At 32.8% G+C, this 22,204-nt stretch overlaps 1 protein-coding gene across 1 annotated transcript in view; it reads left to right on the forward strand.

The window, feature by feature from the left end:
* The window catches only part of carmil3 (capping protein regulator and myosin 1 linker 3), a 131,992-nt gene extending 112,439 nt beyond the window's left edge, over positions 1 to 19,553 (forward strand). Inside the window, exons 29-38 of the mRNA XM_056469324.1 lie at positions 3,059 to 3,246; positions 6,937 to 7,016; positions 7,168 to 7,332; positions 8,513 to 8,711; positions 12,634 to 12,910; positions 12,992 to 13,113; positions 13,197 to 13,338; positions 15,141 to 15,215; positions 15,377 to 15,484; positions 19,094 to 19,553. Coding sequence (XP_056325299.1) covers positions 3,059 to 3,246; positions 6,937 to 7,016; positions 7,168 to 7,332; positions 8,513 to 8,711; positions 12,634 to 12,910; positions 12,992 to 13,113; positions 13,197 to 13,338; positions 15,141 to 15,215; positions 15,377 to 15,484; positions 19,094 to 19,134 — 1,397 coding nt within the window. The 3' untranslated portion in view covers positions 19,135 to 19,553. The remainder of the gene's footprint in view (positions 1 to 3,058; positions 3,247 to 6,936; positions 7,017 to 7,167; positions 7,333 to 8,512; positions 8,712 to 12,633; positions 12,911 to 12,991; positions 13,114 to 13,196; positions 13,339 to 15,140; positions 15,216 to 15,376; positions 15,485 to 19,093) is intronic.
* Positions 19,554 to 22,204: the final 2,651 nt, after the last annotated feature.

Genomic DNA, 22,204 nt, shown 5'->3' on the forward strand with positions numbered 1-22,204 from the left:
CGTCCGAGAGATCTTCAGAGTGGATGGCAACATCAACAGCCTAAGGTATCAAGTCATTTGTGCTACCCATTTCATTGCAAACCACAGGAAAGGGCATATTCATCAGCAGGATAGCGCTCCTTCTCATACTTCAGCCTCCACATCAAAGTTCCTGAAAGCAAAGAAGATCAAGGTGCTCCAGGATTGGCCAGCCCAGTCACCACACATGAACATTATTGAGCATGTTTGAGGTAAGATGGAGGAGGCATTGTAGATGAATCCAAAGAATCTTGATGTACTCTGGGAGTTCTGCAAGAACGCTTTCTTTGCCATTCCAGATGACTTTATTAATAAGTTATTTGAGTCATTGCAGTGATGTATGGATGCAGTCGCCCAAGTTCATGGGAGTCATACACAATATTAATTCTTTTTCCACTGCACCATGACTTTATATTCTATACCGTACATTATTTCTTTTAAGTGACACAACTTGTGTCTAAGCAAAGTCAGACCTTACTGTCCTAATTAAATAATTAAAAATCAAGGCATGATCATATTTTATTTGGGTAAAATAAGCATATGTAGAGAGAAATTAAAATGGTCGTGCCCAACTAAGGTTTTTTTTCTTCACTTCCGCCTTTAGTGAAGTTTTTTTTTCCCTCTCCGCTGTCGCCACTGGCTTGCATGGTTCAGGATCTGTAGAGCTGCGCATCGTTGGATTTGCTCTTCAATATTTGGACTCTCAGTAGTGATTATTAAACCACACTGAACTGAGCTAAACTGAACTGAACTTAAACACTACAAACTTAACTACACTGTTCCTATTTACTGTGACCTTTTATGTGAAGCTGCTTTGAAACAATCTACATTGTATAAGCGCTATACAAATAAAGGTGAATTGAATTGAATTGAATTTCCTTTCATATAAGCCACTTTTGATACCAAATGATCAACTAAAAGTCAAGTTATTATTTTTTGTTCCTAAAACCTAGATAGGCGACAAGACTTTTGTCAGGTAGTGTCTATGGCCTTTCTTCTCAAACTCAACCTCACAGAAAACCTGTGGCAAATTTTGAATGTTAAAAGATGTCCTTAAGTTTGATTTGTTAGCATTTTAAATTTGGAAGACACTAAATATGTCCTCATAAACCACCTTGATAGAGTACTAGGTCATACCACGGTCATTATACAATGATGTGACTTTGTAAACCACATAAACAGAAACACACACTCATTACGAAGGATGAAACAAGAACTGGCATTTATTTTTCTAGTTCATTCGTTCAGAGCTTTTAAGTCTTGGATGCTTCATACATTTTTCAGTTTAGATTCATTCATCCGTAATATTGCATTTTGATTCAGTTTATTTAACATTCATTAGGCTTGTCAGTTGTTAGTATAATGTTGTGTTGTCTGAGTGTTTTATCTATTTTTTTTAGTTAATAAATTGATGGGAAACTTCATTAAGAATGGTTTAATTATTATTATTATTATTATTATTATTATTATTATTATTATTATTATTATTATTATTATTATTATTATATGATTAAAAACTTTATACAGTACTTTATTTTACTTTTGTGCTGTTTGTATTTTATATTGTGTTTTGTATTGTCTGTATTAGTTGTGAAAATATAAAATTAAGATAAAATTATGTAAAAACCAAAAAACAAAATTATGCACTCTGACAATTAGGAATTAATTATCAACTGTTAAGTGTATTATTAACTGTATTTTGACTTTCAAGTCACTTTTGCATTTTTATGTCTTTTAATTCTTTTATATTTACCACACTGTAGAAAAGATATGACAAAAACTCATGACTACACATGTTTCTATGTCACTTTAATCTTATTTTAATAAGTCAATCAGGTTTACTACATTTTTAAAGTTATGCAAAGTCAACTTTAATATAAAATAAGTGGAGATGACTAGAAAAGTTAACTTCATTTATTCATTCGTTTTTTTTTTCCGGCTTAGTCCCTCTATTAATCAGGGGTCGCCACAGCGGAATGATCCACCAACTTATCCTGCTTATGTTTCACACAGCGGATGCCCTTCCAGCTGCTACCCATCACTGGGAAACACTCTCATTCACACACACATACACTACGGACTATTTTAGCTTACCCAATTCACCTATAGCTCATGTCTTTGGACTTGCGGGGGAAACCGGAGCACCCGGAGGAAACCCACGCCAACACGAGGAGAACGTGCAAACTCCACACAGAAATGGCAACTGACCCAGCCCAAGCTTAAACCAGCGACCCTGTGAGGCGACATCGCTACCCACTGCTTCCTTTATATTTTATGTTAGATATTTAACCTTTTATATTAGATTTTAATCTTACTTAATTTTATATTTGTAATGTAATGTTAAATATTTCACATTTAGTTGATGATGTCAATATATTGTAGTTACGGTTTTAACATAATAATACACATAATAATAATTAAAAGCAGCAGTGATAAATCTGACTAAATCAGACAGGTCTGGTATACTGATGTATAAGTAATGTATAATCAATTAATTCAGTATAACCTTATTTTTATGTAATATTTTTTGCTCAATTAAATTTTTTTTAATTATTTGACATTCATTAGTTTACTCAGTATTTATTTATTATTTATTATTATAAATTGATATTTATTCAGTAAAGCATTTAACATTTAATCATGCTCACAAACTATTAAAAATGAAAAACAGCACTGACAAATAAATCAAAAAGTACATTGATTTTTAAAGACTGCTTTACGCTATAATCTACCACAATAACCCCTTTTACTGAACTCTGCATTGATTATTTGCAATAGGTCATTTATGTGGTAAATTAAATGGATAGTTCACCATCATTTACTCATCCTTCACTTGTTTCAAACCTTCATTTGTTTTTTTTTTTACTCTGTTGAACACAAAAGAAGATATTGTGAAGAGTGTTCAAGCAGCCATTGGCTTTCATGGTTGAGGTCAGTGTGTTCAACAGAAAAACAAACTACCTGAGGGTAAATAAATGGGTGAACTATCCCATTAATCATTATATCATATTTTAACTCGATGTGATTCACTCTTCTCCAGGTCTAGGTGAAGACCCCAACTCCTCACCTTTAGTTTCCACTCCTCAGTCATCTGCTCCTCTTTCACGCTCGGCCTCATGGGAAGGTCTGGCCACACTGCCCACTCAGGGATCACCTCTGCGTCATGTGACCCACGTCAGGCCTCGTCCACCAAGAAGACACAGGGCTGCGCATGCTCCCTTTGAGACGGTAACAGTTAAACCATTTTCAATATTTTCACACCATTATTGCAGTGTATATTCATAGCAATGGAAAAATATATATGATAATATTTGAATATTTGAAGTTTCTCTGGATGTACTGGATTTACTAGGTATGTTTTTGAGTATAATGTTAATTTTGTTTTATCCAGTAAACATCCAATGAGAAATCTTCCAAATTTCAAATATAAATATTGACATTTATAGCTGTTTTTTACCCCCAGGAAATGAAAATTGGGCAAAAGAACAATTGTTTTTTTATTTGTTTTGACTGGAAAAGGTGTTGTTTTGTTTAAATGTGAATATAAACATGCCATTTTATGCTTTAAATCAATTTTATTCAGAATTTGGAAGTAATGTCATCGGTTGTTTGCACAATAAAACAAAAATAGCTTTTTCCAAAATATGTAACTATAAATTGTAAGTCCAGAAAAGCTGAGAATTTCAATGAGGTCTGTTCATTTTTGTTCTACAGTTGTGTATATATAGCATTTTTGGTGTTAAAATTATGTAAATTAATTGAAATAAATGTCACAAAGTGACAATACATCAGAACACTGCACTTTGATCATTTCAGGCTGTGCTTCATGTGTTATTGCCCTCTAGTCCTCTATTAGTCACATATTCAAGATTTATTTATGATCAATATTGCCTGCCGTTCAGTTTCATACAAATATTCTACTCACAGAATGGGACCTTAGTGTATTGGGAGAACGCAATCCGATCAAACTGAATGCTCTTATTTCACCTGTAATTAAATCTGTGACAAACATAGTTGTGTTTAGATTTGCGACTTTATAATGTTGTCGCTGAAACCGCTTATATCCCCTGCAGACTTCTTGCAGTTTTATTAAGCTGTCTAGTGAAAGAGTCCATTCCGGATTCTTCTGGACAAAATCACACACACACTTATTTAATCAGGTTTTCTAAAGCACATTTCTCTTTATCCCCAACAAGAATTGAACAGAATTGATTGGGATATGCATTGCATGCAACATGTATAAAAATCAATATGAATAGTAACTTTAAGAAAGGAATATCATATATTGACTGTTTAATACAAATCAAGCAAACAAATGAAAATAAACAAGTTCACCAAAACGTTATACCATCTACAGGTAACATAATGATAATTAAATGCATCCTTATCATGTAGAGTAAAGGTTTGTGCAAACTGGAACGATTTTCGCTTATGCTTAACATCAGCATTTATCGAGATATTCGTGCCCAAACAATTTTCATAGGCGATGAGCCATGTGAATGTGCAAAATCACTACCTGACCTTCTCACACTGGATGGTTGCACAGAAAAAGAAGTCACCCTCATGCTTTTTCCTTGTTTATTTATCTTACAGGCCTTTTCCACTTCTGTTTAACCTTCTGCACTACAGCACACAAACACAAAGGTTTGCAGGAAAAAGTTACAAGCCATGAAAGAAAATTAAGTGAATTAAAACTCCCCATCGAATCCTATTTGATCTGCGATTCCTGTGTGCTCCGCTAGATAGTTTTGTGCTTGAGCTCCACAATCTTGTTTTTTAAACTTTAGCAGCTCACGCATGTAAGTAAAAGCTCCAATCTCATTGCTCAACCAACCAGTGTTTATTGTAGTGCATCAAACAAAAACAACAACAACAAAAAAAAAAACAATTCAGAGCCATTTTTTTTTAAATATTGATTTTACGCCTGCATTTTGTGTCACATTATCGTATTTTGTTTAGTTACAGGTAAAATGTCAGCGAACAGTCCCTGTTTGCACTGGTCTTAATGCAATATGTGATAAATGATCTATTTTCTGTGTAAATTGATAGCGTTCAACAGGACATTTAGAAAATGTTCAGAAACCTTTTTCTGTGATAGTCCCTCATACTGAATATTTACTCCTAAATGTATGTCATGTGAATTTGAATCGCCATATACTAAACCCTGGATTAACAGCATTAAAATGTTTAGCTGCACTTTTGACCTCGGTTTAGCATTGATTTTTTATATATTTTTAAATGTAAACTCTGCATTGCAGTGTCAAACATTGCAGTGTGAAATGACGCAGTGTTTAATATTATAGCTTGATGCTCTGACAGCACAGAAACACAGCTTGTCAAACAGGTGTTTCAACATTAAAGGGGGAAATGTCAGTTGGAGCGAAGAAGAGTTATTCTTACCTTTATTCAATCATTCGTTTTTTTTTTTTGGCTTAGTCCCTTATTATCAGGGGTCACGACAGTGACCTTTCTGTGAGGCGACAGTGCTAACCACTGAGCCACCTTGCTACCCTTCTTACATTTATAGTCCATATCCAAGTCCATTCAGGAAATTTGCAAGTACTTTTGCAATATACACTATAATAAGAGGTTGTGTAACACTAGAGCAGTAATGCAAGCAAGTTGTACTGTAAATATGCAAATAAGGATATTAAGCCAGAGTTGTGTGAAATTTAAGCAGTGTGAACCATACACTCTCACATTCATACACACACTCATACACTATGGTCAATTTAGTTTATTCAATTTACTTATAGCGCATATATCTTTCGACTGTGGATGAAACTGGAGCACCCGCAGGAAACTCACACCAACACGGAGAGAATATGCATATTCCACACAGAAATGAACTGGCCCAGCCGGGACTCGAACCAGTGACCTTCTTGCTGTGAAGTGACAGTGCTAACCACTGAGCCACTTTGTTGCCCAAATCTGCTACTGTAAATACTCAAAAAAAAGACTGATCCTGACTGCTTGGTTGTCAGGGTTATTATCATTTGTTAGCTGGTAGAAAATCATTTTAAAAAGTGATTCCCACTCTGTGTCACTGTAACAGTGGCTGGGATTTTCCTATTCACACAGAATTAGCATGGTCAGAGAGTGTGTGTGTGGGAGTGTGTGTGTGTGTGTGTGTGTGTGTATATATATATATATATACTATAAGCTTTATAGTTACCATTTTTAAGTACTCTCAAAGTACTAGTAGCCGTTGAGCTGTATTTAATGAATCATCAAGAAACAGTTTCATCTAAAAAAGTAAAAATTCACCAACATCCTTGATGACCTGAGGGTGGCTAACCTCATAGCCATTTGTCATATTTAGATGAACTCTGTCTTTAATAATGATCGTTACTACCATGTTAACCGTGACTTCTTTGATTACTCCTCCTGCTTCAAGACTGATGTCAACGTGATATTTCTTTGGTGATTGTATAATTACAGACAATTTGTCACAAATAAATTCAAAACCGTACTGATTTATAGATCCTGCAGCAGTTATCCCTCAAACAAACGCCAAATATGACATAAAAAATGATTAACTTGCAACCATTCAATCCATTAATGGGAGAAGGAGGGCGGTGATTTTAATCATGCTCTCTTGTTAACTCGATTGTTCTCAGAAATCTGTCTGAACGCAGGCCCAGATGTTTCCTGCAGGGTCTCTAAAATGAACGCTTTAAAAACTCTCTCCTTTTCAATCACTTCTGATCAGTCCTAGTGCCCGCAAGCTGTGTCTTTGTTGTGTCGGTTGATCAAATTAATGTGCTGACATAATACAAATGAACAAACCCCAGATGGTGTTATACAGTAACGTGACAGCTTCATCCACTAACACAAATTTAGAGAGATGATGTACTCCAGGCCCAGTCCTCAGAAGCACACATCATCATCATCATTATTTCTCTTGTCGTCCTCTAGCACTGCTCGGAGAATGGTGGAGTATCTCTATTGGATGATGGACTGCCCGACTTCTACACCAAGAGAGTTTTACCAGACAGGTGCTTCAGTACTGAAACTCTTCTGTGTAGTAATGAAGTCTTAACTATGAAGGTGTCACATTTGCTCACTTTTTAAAGGTTGAAGGGATAGCGGGCTTGCACGAATGTGGGTGTTATCTTATCTCTGACACCCCGTATCTCTGTCCTGCAGTCAGCTGTCGTCTCACCATCACGCTCAGGCTTTGAGGAGAAAGAAACGACGCAGTGTGCTATCAATCTTTTCAGGATTCAGGAAGAACCGAAACTCTACCATATCATATCAGGAGCCTGATCCTACAGGAAGGGGAGGGGCTTGTGGGGAGGAATGTCGCACTAAGTGAGTGAATTGTATTTTAAAGTCCACATAAATTATTGTGGGTTTTTTTTTATTTTGTGATGCAGTTCCTTGAGGAACACACTATTAAATGTCATATTTTTGTTTTTGGGGGTCTCCAACAACAGTTTGATATGCATATATATATATGATTTGATATATATATATATATATATATATATATATATATATATATATATATATATATATATATATATATATATATATATATATATATATATATATATATATATATATATATATATATATATATATTTATTTATTTATTTATTTATATATATATTCATATATATATTCATATATATATATATATATATTTATTTATATTTATATATATATATATTATTTTTATTTTTTTTTGCAAAATAATTTATACTGCAGTTCTGACGTCCCCTTTTTACAGGGTGAAAACCTCCCACGCTGCCAAAATTTAGTTTTCTTTAGCATAAAATCGTAAAATAAATGCATAATGAAAATGCATTAATCCACATAATGTGAAAGCTTTATTCAAAACCCCCATACCCAGCTGCAAGTTAAGTGCATTTAAAAAAGTAGTAGCATATTTAAAGATGTTATGAAATGGTGTGATAGAAAGGTACATTTTCTGCATTATTCCTTTGCTGCTCAAAGAGCATTTCTTATTGATTTCAATTGCTGTGTTTATATTTAAAATTGTCAATAAAGTACTGTTTTCATGCCATGTGTTTAAGTGAACAAAATCAACACTTCCTGGAAAAGCTAGCATGATACATCAATAATCTAATGTAATTTTCTGCAAGTAGGGAGGCCATTTTAGCTCTTCTCTTCCATAATAAATGCATTGTGCCTCTGAGCAGGAGACAAAACAAATGCTGTTATTTTATTTTGTTTATCTGTTTAAAGACAGGTGCCTGATATTTAGGAACAAGCCAGAAAAACAAGGCTCCACCCTCTTCTGCAAAAGGGGTGGAGATCAGCAGCTTATTTGCATTTTAAAAGACACACAATAACATGCTTATTACTTCCAAAAAACAGCATTTACAGCATGGTATAATACATGAAATGGGAGGTATTTTGCGCTGAACCTTAGAGACATTCTCAGGGGACATAGAGACGATATATCTTGTTAAAAGGGCATAATATGACCCCTTTAAATATTGATTTTCTTCTTTTGCTTTCTCAGTATCGCGACTGAGAACGTGTACTCCTTGATTCAACACCCGAAAGATCGCGGGAGGTTAGATGGAAGCACTGAAGGCACCAACGGGAGGCTGGTAGGGCCTGGTGTTCAGAGGACCCCTCAGCTGTCAGGACGGCCCGTTCAGGGTATACCCCTGCCAGGAATGATGGGAATCAGCCCCTCCTGCTTCTCACACAGACAGGTAAAGTCACATTTAATTGGATAGTTTACCCAAACCTCAGAATTCTGTCATCATTTACTTACTATTTACTTGTTCCAAACCAGTTTAAGTTTTTTTTAACCTGTTGAACACAAAAGAAGATATTGTGAAGAATGTTGGAAACCTGTAACTATTGGCTTCAATAATATTAGTTTTTTTTCTACTTTGGAAGTTTCCAGTTTTCTTCTAAATATCATCTTTTGTGTTCAACAGAATAAAAAAAAAAACTCGAACTGGTTTAAATTAAGTAAATTATGACAGAATTTTCACTTTTGAACTATCCCTTTAAAATGACATTCAAAACTGTAATTTAATTTAAATTAAATGCAGAATGGAATAATAATAATAATTATTCATTCATTTTCTTTTCAGCTTAGTCCCTTAAATAATATTAATAATTATATAATATAAAATAATAATAATAATAGTAATAATATTAATCATTCATTCATTCATTCATTCATTTTCTTTTTAGCTTAGTCCCTTTAATAATAACAATAATAATTATAAAATAATAATAATAAGACGAAGAAGAAGAAGAAATTAAATTCAAATAAGCTTCCTTTATGTAATAGTAGATTGTGACAATAATCAGTTTAAAATACTACCTTCAAGATGTATATTTATTCTACACAGCATATTGTAATTAATTAGGTTATATTTATGTTTAAATCAATAAAAAAATGTGTTGTTCTTAGGAATCCTGTAATTTACATAGTTTGATAGAAATATTATTAAAAAAAGCAGTGTAGAACACTTTAGGGTGCTACTTGGAAACTAAATGGTTTTAAAGGCTGTGACTGACCATATTGAATTTCAAACAAATAATGCTCATATAAATAATTTTCGGTAACACTTTATTATAACTACACATTATGAATCATCTATTAAGCATTAGCAAATAGTGAGTGCATTATTTATTAAGTATTACCTCTATATTAATAGATGTTTGTAAGCAGTTTATAACTGCAGATACAGATGCTCTACTTTTGACTTGCAAGCACATTTAAAATGTGCTTAATACTTTCATACTTTGTTACTGATTAATTTATCATTAGTAAATTAAGTATTGCATTATTTACAAATCATTTGTATTTAAGAGTAGTTGGGGACTTTTAAGATCATTCAGAATGTGTAAGTAAATGATTAATAAACTATTCAAATCAACATTTACATAACTTATTATTCAGGCATATCGTCACCTTGGAATTATAAGGTTCTATCTGCGTTCTGAATGATTTTCAGATATTGAGCTTCAAAGTTTTTGCATTCCATAGCAAACAGTATATGTGTAACATTTGTTTTAGAAATAAAAAGTCTTAAAATGTAAACAACTTATAAAAAAAACATCCCATAATGTAAATAAGTTGTCAATTTAAAAAAATATGTCAAAAACTCAATTTGTTACAATAATGTCAGATAGAACCTTATAATTCTAAGGTGACGATATACTAATAGTTAATTGTTTCTGTTAATAAATGCTTTTGTTAACTGATTAACTGTGACCTGATCTAGTGAGGACAATTTATGCTTTATAAATACCTCATAATGTCAATTAAAGGCTCAGTATCAAATGAAAAATACATCTTTGCAATCTTATCTAAAAAGTAAAATTACTGTAGGGTTTGAACGTTGCTGAATAACGGGAGCATCAAAATATAACATAAAACTGGATAAAACAACAGCAATTTAATAATTTAACAACATATTATGATACAACATTTCAATGTTATTTAGCAAAGTTTAAACTGTGCAGTAATTTTATTGTAATTAAGAATTTTTAATTAAGATTTTATTTTTCATTTGATACAGTTTCATTTGTGCATCTCGTGAATGAATAGAAATTAATAAGTTTGTTTATTTTTGTTTTTTCCTGTTTAGAATATAACTGAGCCTTTAATTGTCATTTATAAGGGATTTATAAAGCATGTTGAATAGTTTATGAATCATTTACTTACCACCAACTTCTCTCGAATAACTGGTTTGTAAATACTGCAATACTTAATTTATTTTAAAAATTTGTAACACTTTATAATAACTCCACACTATGAATCATTTATTAAGCATTAGCGAATAGTTAATTATTTTTTTTGTTAAGCATTAACTCTACATTAATATACGTTAGTAAGCAATTTATAAATACAGCTACAGTTGCTGTATTCTTGACTTATAAGCACATTTATAACGTGCCTAATAATTATACTTTCATAATTTGTTAATGGCTTATTTGTCATTACTAAATTGAGTACAGCATTATTTACAAACCAGTTATTTAAGCATCGTTAGTTGCTTTTTAAGAGCATTCAGAATGAGTTAGTAAATGATTAATAAACTATTTAAATTAACATTTATAATTCTTATTATTCAGTCATATAGTAATAGTTAATTTGTATGTTAATAAATGCTTTATTAACTCAACTTCATGCAGTTTTGTGACCTAATCTAAAGTGAGGACTATTTATGCTTTATAAATCCCTTATAAATGACAATAAAATACTTCTAAACAAGAAAAAGAACATAAATGACTTTATTAATTTCTATTCATTTGAAGATACACAAATGAAACTGTAGTAAATGAAAAAGAAATATTTGCAACCTTATCTAAAATAAAATTACTGGACAGATTAAACATTGCATCCTATTATAATGTTAAATTATTATATTGTTGTTATTTTATCCAATTTTGTGTCATATTTTGATACTCCTGTTATTCAGCAATGTTTAAACTTTACAGTAATTTTACTTTTCAGATAAGATCGCAAAGATTGCTGTTCATTTGATACCAAGCCTTTAATTGTCTTGTATAAGAAATTTATAAAGCATAAATAGTCCTCACTTTAGATTAGCTCACAAAACAGCTTGAAGTTGTTAATCAACCATTTTTTAACATACATGGTAACCATTACTATATGACTGAATAATAAGAATTATAAACGTTAATTTCAATTGTAAATGATTTATAAACTAACTCATTCTGAATGATCTCAAAAACCTCCAACTACTCTTAAATACAAATGGTTTGTAAATAATGCGAAACTTAATTTAGTAACTTAATGAAAAAAATCAACCAGTCACAAAGTCTGAAAATACAATTATTAAACACGTTAAAAGCACGTTATAAAAGTCAATAATACAGCATTTGTAGCTGCAGTTATAAACTGCTTATTAACGTTTATTAATGTAGAGATAATGCTTAACAAATAATGAATTTACTAGATGCTAATGCTTAACAGATGATTCATAGTGTGTAGTTATTATAAAGTGTTACCAACAATTCTAATAATTAACAAAGTATGAAAATGCAATTATTATGCACATTATATAAGGCAAGAATAGAGCATTTGTATCTGCAGTTATAAACTGCTTACTAATATCTGTTAAAGTAGAGTTAAAGCTTAACAAATAACAAATTAACTATTTGCTAATGCTTAATAAATGATTCATAGCGTGTAGTTATTAATAAATGTTTTCTAATTTTCTAATCTAGGGGGCTTTACCAGGTAAAAGGCATGGGTAATGACGCTATTATTTCTGGCTAGTCACAAAAATTGCATGATAATTGGCGTTCTCTAATTTCTAAATTATTAAATTCCTCTCCGTGCCATACGAATTCCAACACTCTGTGGCCTCTGACCAATTCAGTCAAATAGCAAAGCCAGTTCCTAAATTAAATTAGGTTTAACCCTGCTACTAATATTTATATTTTCCATTCCAAATATTGCTTTATGATGCAGGCGGTGCTGAGCGCATGCATTGGAGGAGGGAAGGAAATTGTTTTCATTAGTCAGTAATACAACACTAGCATCACTCATTTTTGATCAATTTGGGAACTAAATAGGAATTTTATGAGCATAATGACGTGTTTACCACAGTCCCTCACATCCAACCTCTCACTTTTCTGCAGTCGCCTGATTACAGCGAGGTTTTCGGCTCCTCTGAAGAGATTGGATACAGAGAGCATGAGACTGACCGACATTCGGATATTGTCGCTAAAGGCCACATGCCATCTATAGACAGACAGGAATCAGGAAGACAGGAATCACAGTCAGACAGCCAGAAAAAGGCAGACGGTGTAATAGATCCTCAGCTGCTGGAAACCAGAAAAAGACCTGATCCGCCGCCTCAGAGCACCAAACCAAGCCTGGCAAAGACACGGCAGCGCCACCTGGAGGAGAGTTCTGGTACTGCATGAGTTTATATTTGATGTAATAACCATAAAATTCTTTATATCTTCACTCATGGTGATCATTTCTGGTCCCTAGATAAATCTACTGAAGATTCGGGAGAGCTGAGGGAGAAGGATGAGGAAAAAGAGAACGGAAGATGTGGAGAAGACCAAAAAGACCAAAAACCACAAGGACAGACTCCACCGATCCCTGAAAAGGTGCTTGGATGGTAGTTTTCCAAAATGACACACAAAGTGAGTGATTGTTGCGTAACAGCTTTTAATTCTGTTGTTCCTTTCAGCCATGTTATTATTCACCTCACACGTCTCCCATTGGCTCCTCGCCACATGACGTGGCCAATGATCATCAGCCACCAGCTGCTCCGCCCACCTCTGCTAAGCCTGTGTTTCATTCCACTTCAGTAGATTCTGCTTTACTTCAAGGTAATTCAAGGAAGACAATGATGTTTAAATGTCCTACTGGTTGATGCAATTAAATTTTCATATGCTAAAGTTGCATTTCGGATCACAGCATGTATAAAAGAGATCCTGAATTCTAAATGATGCAGAACTGGATTGTCAAGTGTTGTCAGACATCCGTAAATAGAATAATACTTTGTTAAAAAATTACAAAATGAAGAGTAATAAATAATTAGACAGACAGACAGACAGACAGACAGACAGACAGACAGACAGACAGACAGACAGACAGACAGACAGATAGATAGATAGATAGATAGATAGATAGATAGATAGATAGATAGATAGATAGATAGATAGATAGATAGATAGACAGACAAATACACAGACAAATAGATAGCTAGACAGACAGACAGACAGACAGACAGACAGACAGACAGACAGACAGACAGACAGACAGACAGACAGACAGATAGATAGATAGATAGATAGATAGATAGATAGATAGATAGATAGATAGATAGATAGATAGATAGATAGATAGATAGATAGATAGATAGATTGATGGACAGACAAATACACAGACAAATAGATAGCTGGACAGATAGATAGACAGACAAACAGACAGACAGACAGACAGACAGACAGACAGACAGACAGACAGACAGATAGACAGATAGATAGATAGATAGATAGATAGATAGATAGATAGATAGATAGATAGATAGATAGATAGATAGATAGATAGATAGATAGATAGATAGACAGATAGATGGACAGACAAATACACAGACAAATAGATAGCTGGACAGATAGACAGACAGACAAATAGATAGATAGACGGATAGATAGTTAGACAGACAGATAGACAGATAGATAGATAGATAGATAGATAGATAGATAGATAGATAGATAGATAGATAGATAGATAGATAGATAGATAGATAGATAGATAGATAGATAGATAGATAGATAGATAGATAGATAGATAGATAGATAGATAGATAGATAGATAGATAGATAGCTGGACAGATAGATAGACAGACAGACAGACAGACAGACAGACAGACAGACAGACAGACAGACAGACAGACAGACAGACAGACAGACAGACAGACAGACAGATAGATAGATAGATAGATAGATAGATAGATAGATAGATAGATAGATAGATAGATAGATAGATAGATAGATAGATAGATAGATAGATAGATAGATAGATAGATAGACAAATAGATGGACAGACAAATACACAGACAAATAGATAGCTGGACAGATAGACAGACAGACAAATAGATAGATAGACGGATAGATAGTTAGACAGACAGACAGACAGACAGACAGATAGATAGATAGATAGATAGATAGATAGATAGATAGATAGATAGATAGATAGATAGATAGATAGATAGATAGATAGATAGATAGATAGATAGATAGATAGATAGATAGATAGATAGATAGATAGATAGATAGATAGATAAAAACCTCATATTTACTTTGTATTGTGGAAAAATATTATATACTGTAGACTGATTATTTAATATTGTTATTTATTAATTACTGAATTTATGTTTTTGGTTATTCATTTAGTTTGATTATTAGTATTATTAGTAAGTTTTCAAATAATTTACTATATTTTAATAAACTTTAACTTTACTGCGTTATTTTAAATAGTGTTATTATTGCTAAAACATAAAGTAAACAAACTATTTGTACATTATTACAACATTTTGTATCATAATTATTCTCCTAAACTTTTTTGGTTTTCTACTCATTTATAAAAACAGTAACAAAGCAAACGTATGACCTTTACTATTGTTCAGGTGATGAAATCAAGAGCAGTCCTGGAGGTCCCATGAAACCACATCGAAACAGGAAAGCGAACTCATGTGACACAGGTACACTCTTTGAACTCCTCTTTTTCGAGCGAGTGCCGAGGGTCCGCATTCACCATCTCCAGCTCTAGCATGCTTTCATCTTCCAGCTCAGCCTTACTTTGTGTGATCCTCACGTAGTGCCAATCCCTCCTTCTGTGTGCCCCCTGTATTTACCCCCTCAGGAATGGAGCAGGACACCCGCTGTGATCTGGAAAGATCCTCAGATCGTAAACCCCCTGTGAAAAAACCTAGACTCCCTCCGAAACGAAATAAGTCATTGGATTTCCCTGGTACTGTGTTGTTTTGTTGTGTGTTTTTGTATGTGCATCTTAAAAGCATTAGTCAGTTTAGTCTGCATGGAAAGCTCTCCGGTAATTTTCAGGGGCGTGAAAAGTATTCAAAAATCATACTCAAGTGAAAGCATTTTACTCGATTAACTAAAAATATCCTTGAGTAAAAGAAAAGAAATTTAAATATGTTTTAAAAAATGGAAAATGGCTATAAAATACTGACTTTATAAGTACTGACTTTATAAGTATGTATTTAATTATTTGAATAGTATTTTTTAATTGAAGATCAAAAAAAAATCCTTCCAAATTGTAATAAAAAACTTATATTAAGCATTTATTATATATATTTTTAATAAAATATTGATTTGTCAGATTAATAAATTAGGAAATCAGAATTATTCCACCAAATACTTATTTCTCAACTCTTCTAAATATTAATAGAAAATAATACATATACTTAGACACCATTTTCTGTTATTTTATACATCAAAAAAGCTCAACGACAATGTTTTTATTTTGAATTTGTAAGTAATTTCATCAGCAGTTTACAGAACAAAACAAAACTAGTTTTTTACTTCTACTTGAATTTGAAGCCGTCTCTTAATTTTGTTCCACAGCTATAAAACAAACAAAAAACAACGATTTGTAAAGACATACTTTTATTACTTTTAATTTTATTTTAAAGGGATAGTTCCCATATAACGATCCATGTCCACACTGGCATTTCACCTAGAGTTTCTGAACAACTCTTCTTCCACACTATACTGCTGAAAACGCACATCACATGACCACACACACACTCTGGCATGCACTGTAGCGTATGGGCGCGTCTGAGCTCCAGGCAGTCAGTGGGTGCTTTGAACACATTTACCCAGATGAGAGCTGTACACGTCGCACCGTTCATCAAGGATCTACCGCTGGGTCTTATCTCACTATATTTGTTAAAGGTGATATTTAATTCATCTTGTTGTGAATATCTAACGACATATTCCCTGACTTTGGTCTTTTGAATCTATTAAATGTTCTTAGGTAATATGTTTTGGCTGAGCGCAAAGATAAGTTCAAAAATTAAGTTATGTAACCTCGTACACTGATTCTGCACATTTGACTGATTGCTTAAATTTGTTTCCTATAATGTATAAACTTATTGTATATTATACTTTTATAATGGCCATTATTGATTATTAAAACTGATATTCAGCAAAAGAGACAGGGTATGTTTCATATTTATAATGAAAATGAAAAGAGGCAGTTATGTTATAGGCTCAGTTTTGTTATAAATACACATACAGTCAAGATGATGGTCACATATATATATATATATATATATATATATATATATATATATATATATATATATATATATAGCTACACGATGCCTCAAGATTTTTAGTGTCTGTTTATTTGCTTATATCAAAATTAAAATATGCAGTTCCTTATATCATGTCTTCATTTTATTGTTAAAAAAATGAAACAACATATCCTGAGTGATGTGAATGAGGTTTTAAAGTACACTGTTCCCTTTGAAGATTTATCCGACATGTCCTCAGGAGTTTGTTTTCCATGTCAAATTTGCAAAGTCTGAACTTACAAGGAGATTGAGATTGCAAGACTGAACTTAGTGTGCTTAATATTGAGGAAAAAGCCCCAATCCAATCTAAAACTATCCAAATCCAAAATTTTACCCCAATCCAAACTAACACGGAGCAGCAGCATTTTTAAAAATGAAAACGACCTCTTTATTGTTTTCAAAAAGCTCCATTTCTCGAAAACTCCAGCTAGTGTGGACAGATGGCGTAACCGTAGCAAAACTTATGCATTTTAAAACTAAAACAGATTAGTTTAAACAGGGCCTTAGTCCAAACTTGCTTGACTTTCTAATGTTAAACACAAAAGAAGATATTTTGAAGAAAGCTTTAAACCTGTAACTATTGACTTCCATAGTATTTGTTTTTGTTCTATGAAAGTCAATGGTTAGTAAGTAAGTAATGTGCAATTATTAAGTAATTTTGAAAATGCACATAACTAAACGTATGCGCATAACTGAGTAGGAAAAACTTTTTATTCTATAAGAAAAGATGCACATAAACTATGATGGAAACACTTTTACCAAACAAATTCCAGCATGGGCATTAAAAAAGTGATTTTGTTATAAGAGCTCATGTAATGATTAAAATGTGTGTGAATGCACAAGTCAGCAGGCTGAGCACATTGTAAAATATCTGAAATGTTGTTTTGGTCTAAAACCCTTAACCGTTTCAGTATTAGTGTTATTTTATTATTAATGACTTCCAGAATTATCAAGAGCATCTGTACTCTGCGTCTCATGCCTTTAAACGCCACCACATGTTCACTGCGTGTTGGCACATTGTTTTCCAAGGCACACAAAGATTCAAGCAGCTTCTCCTACCTCAGCAAATTCTGATTTTACTTTTGATATTTGGCGCCAGTTAATAAGGAAGTGACGAGTTTTTTTTCTCTTTGACTTATTGGTTGGAAACGCTGCTTTATTCATGTATCTTATATGCGATATTTCAGCTTTGCGCATAAATTGTAAGAGAAGTTACAGATAGAGAGGTTACAACTTCCCAATATTCTCCAAAATATCTTCTTTTGTGTTTAACAGAATAAAGAAGGGTGAGTAAATACTAAGCAAATTTACATTTTTAGATGAACTATCCCTTATTATGATTAACTATTACCATATTAGAGTGAGCAAGATGGAAGAAAATAATATGCTTTATCTCAAACTAAATTATAAAGAATAAAGAGTACTTGCTTCTTCAGAAATGAACTCAACTAAATATACAGTTGAAGTCAGAATTAGCCCCCCTGAATTATTAGCCCCCGTTTACTTTTTTCCCCAATTTCCCCAAGGATGTTTTTTCAACACATTTCTAAACATAATAGATTTAATAACTCATCTGTAATAACTGATTTATTTTATCTTTGCCATGATGACAGTAAATAATATTTGACTAGATATTTTTCAAGACACTTCTATACAGCTTAAAGTGACATTTAAAGGCTTAACTAGGTTAATTAGGTTAACTAGGCAGGTTATGGTAATTAGGTAAGTTATTGTATAAGGATAATTTGTTCTATCGACAGTCGAAAAAAATATAGCTTGAAGGGGCTAATAATTTTGTCCTTAAAATGTTGTTTAGCCGAAATAAAACAAATAAGACTTTCTCCAGAGGAAAAAATATTATCAGACATGCTGTGAAAATTTCCTTGCTCTGTTAATCATCATTTGGGAAATATTTAAAAAAGAAAAACAATTCAAAGGGGGGCTAATAATTCTGACTTCAACTGTACATATAGTCAGTTTTGTATTTACAATTGAGTACAGTATAATTCCCCCAAAACAATACTCAAGATCAGCAGTCAAGTAAAATGACTTAAGTATTTGACATCCCTGGTAATTAGAGGAAATCTTTCCAGCGTTCCATGTGAATGTATCATGAATGTGTGCTGTCTGTGTTTGTGAGTCTACAGACAGATGGCTCTGAGCTGACCTTTAACAAAGCCAGATTAGTAAACAGGTAACGTAAGTAGACCATCACTCACTCTCTGTCTCTCTCTCTATTCCTCTGTTTATCCCCACAGGTCATCAGAGTTCAGAGCCGAGCAACACTGAAGCATCATGACAACCATTTGAGCCAAAGCTCTGTGAAAACATGGGCTCATAGTGATGCCGAGAGGAGAGAGCGAGCGAGAGAGAGAGAGGAGGGAGAGAGAATTTGCACCTTGATCAATTTCATAGTCATTTTGTACACTCATATTCTTGCATACTCCAGTGAGTTGTTTTGCTTTCCCTCCTGCTTTTGACTTAACATTCCTTCTTAAAGGGACAGTTCACCCTGAAAATTTTTTCATTCTGTCCTTATTAACACCTGTCATGATTTTGCCAGGTACGATGCGATCCTGCATTAATATCTATGTTAATCCTAGAACATCATTCCATACCTATTCCCTACCCCTAAACCCAAACATAACTGTAAATTATTCCCAGTTGGATTATAATCATGTAGAAGTGCATAAACCTAACCTTAAGCCTAAACTTAACATAAACTCATAAACCTTTATGAGTTTCTTTTTCTCTCTTAAACACAAAAGAAGATATTTTGAAGAATGTTGGAAACCGCTAGCCATTAGCGGTATTTCTGTCCAAAGTTACCCATTTATTTATTTAAATATTGCTAATAAAACATGGTTTCCAGTCTATATGATCAAGAGAATTACAAATTGTAACTTCCAGTGAAACTAACGAAAAATATTAGTAATTAAAAATGAAAGATTCTGCAAGCAGAGGAACATATTTATCTCATTTATTTGGAAAAATTATTGTGAAAAACTTTTCTAGGAGGTAACAATACAGAATCATTTTTAGGATGGAAATTCACTGAGTTGTTTCATCATATTGAATCGTTTTCTAATTCAGAATAAAATAAATATCATCAAGTAATTTGTCATACAAACAAGAATTTGGTTAAAAAGAGAAACAAAACAATGCAATGACAAAGGTCAGAAACATCTATCAAATGCATCACAATAATTAAACTGCAGTTGAATGGAAGACCGAACATAAAGCCCTTAAAGGGACAGTTCACCCAAAAATGAAAACTCATTTATTTATTCATCCTTGAATTATTTTAAAGAAGATATTTTCGAAACTGCTAACCACTGACTTCCAAAGTTTGTTTTTCCTACTATGGAAGTCTATAGTTAACGATATTCAACATTCTTCAAAGTATCTTCTTTTGAGTTCAACAGAACAAAAACACCTAAACTGGTTTGAAACGAGTCAAGGGTGACTAAATTGATGCCAGAATTTTCATTTTTGAAATATGTTTTTTAAGGGATACTCTGTACTATTTTTTGGTATTAAGATAGTCCATAGAATTTTATGATATTATTTATCCACCCTTAGTAATACTTGTACTTGGGTATTAGCAGAATTATCAAAACAACTTATGAGATGGTATGAGATAAGATCGGTTCACTGGTTAGTTTAGTTATCCAACCACATCATTGTTTTTAATGCACATCAAGGGATTTATTGTGTGTTTCATAATTAAATTATATGTAATGGAGGCCAGCTAGTGAAGTGCTATGCAGGTAAACCTGACTCCTTTGAGCAATCGACTCTCATGCGAAGAATCGCATGGGATCCCAGCTCAGCGCAGGTTGGATGCAGTGGGGGCTCGTGCGGGATGGGAGTGAGGTTTAGGGGGGTGAGAGTAATGAAGGCCAGCTAGCGAAGTGCTATGCAGGTAAACCTCACTCCTCTGACTTCAAAAGGTGCTTCAGCAACAGATGCTAGAGGCCATTGTCTTTAGCCTCCTTGTTAGAGCAACCAATTCCCATGCAAAGAATCACAGGTTTGATCCCAGCTCATTTTTGGGGTGAACTAAACCTTTAACCTTCTGCACTTAACTACCATTCCTTCATTTAACATTCTCTTCCGTCTCTCTCCCTCCGAGTCTGCCGACAATCTTTGACAGAACTTTTTTGCTATTTATCTTTAAAACCATAGAATGATATTTTGTAAAGTATAATATATAAACAGAACCAATATTTGCACTAATCATGGCTTGAATTCTCTTTTGGTTTGGTGGATGTTCCTCCCCTCATGTCTGTGTGAAGTTTTCGTAGTGTGCGCGACTAACTTATCATTTTCCGTCTACTCGATCAATATCATTAGCAGTATTACTGTTGTCTTAATCAGGCATTGTTTATGCAACTGGATAAATGTTTAAGAGTTTGCCGGCCCTAAATGAGCTTTATTTTCTACTAAATGTGACTGAATGAATAAAAACTAAATATCACATTTGCTGTTGTGCTTTTACTGTGTTCATAAATGATAAATGGTAACACTGTGGTAGAGAATAATCAGGATAAAAAAACAACACAAGATACTTGAAAGAATTTCTTAGTAAAACTGTGGTACTTTTTATATAAATGCAAACATCTAAAGGTTTGGAGTTAGCAAGATCTTGTTTTTTAATGTTTTGACCAAAAGTACAATACATATTGTGAACTGTTATTAAAATAAAACTTTTAATTGCTATTTTTATATTTATATTGTATAATTATTTTTTGTTATGATTTCATGTCAAATGATTCTTCAGAAATCATTCTAATATTCTGCTTTGGTGCTCAATAATCAATCTTAAGTAAAATTATGACAATAATAAGCCTATTTTGTTTTGGGTTTTTTTTTTTTGCAAAAATAACAAAACACCTCCCTAAAAACGATATAAATTTTTTTAAAGTGGCTCAAGATTGCAATGCATTACTTTTAAAAGTATCTTTACCCAACACTTTCAATAAAATTTGTTATTATCAAATCTGAAAATAGCTGATGTGCTACTGTAAATATGTTTCTTAAACCATGGTAAATTATTTTCAGGATAAATAAAAAATTTGTTTTAAACAGAAATCATGTGTACCAAATAAGGGACAGATCGTAGTTACCTTTGATGTAAATTTAAGAAAAGAAAATTTTAACTATATATTATTATTTTTATTATTATTATTATTATATATGATTATTTAACATGTTTTAACTCAGTGGGAGAGTTTAAAACAGATTACAAAACAACAACATAAGGTACTTTAAAAAAAATTTATCACAGTAATACCATGGTACTTACATATGCAAACATTTAAAGGTTTGGAGTTAGCAAGATCTTGTTTTGAGCAAAAGTACAGTAA

The sequence above is a fragment of the Danio aesculapii genome, chromosome 2, assembly GCF_903798145.1.
Source record: "Danio aesculapii chromosome 2, fDanAes4.1, whole genome shotgun sequence".
Classification (NCBI taxonomy): domain Eukaryota; kingdom Metazoa; phylum Chordata; class Actinopteri; order Cypriniformes; family Danionidae; genus Danio; species Danio aesculapii.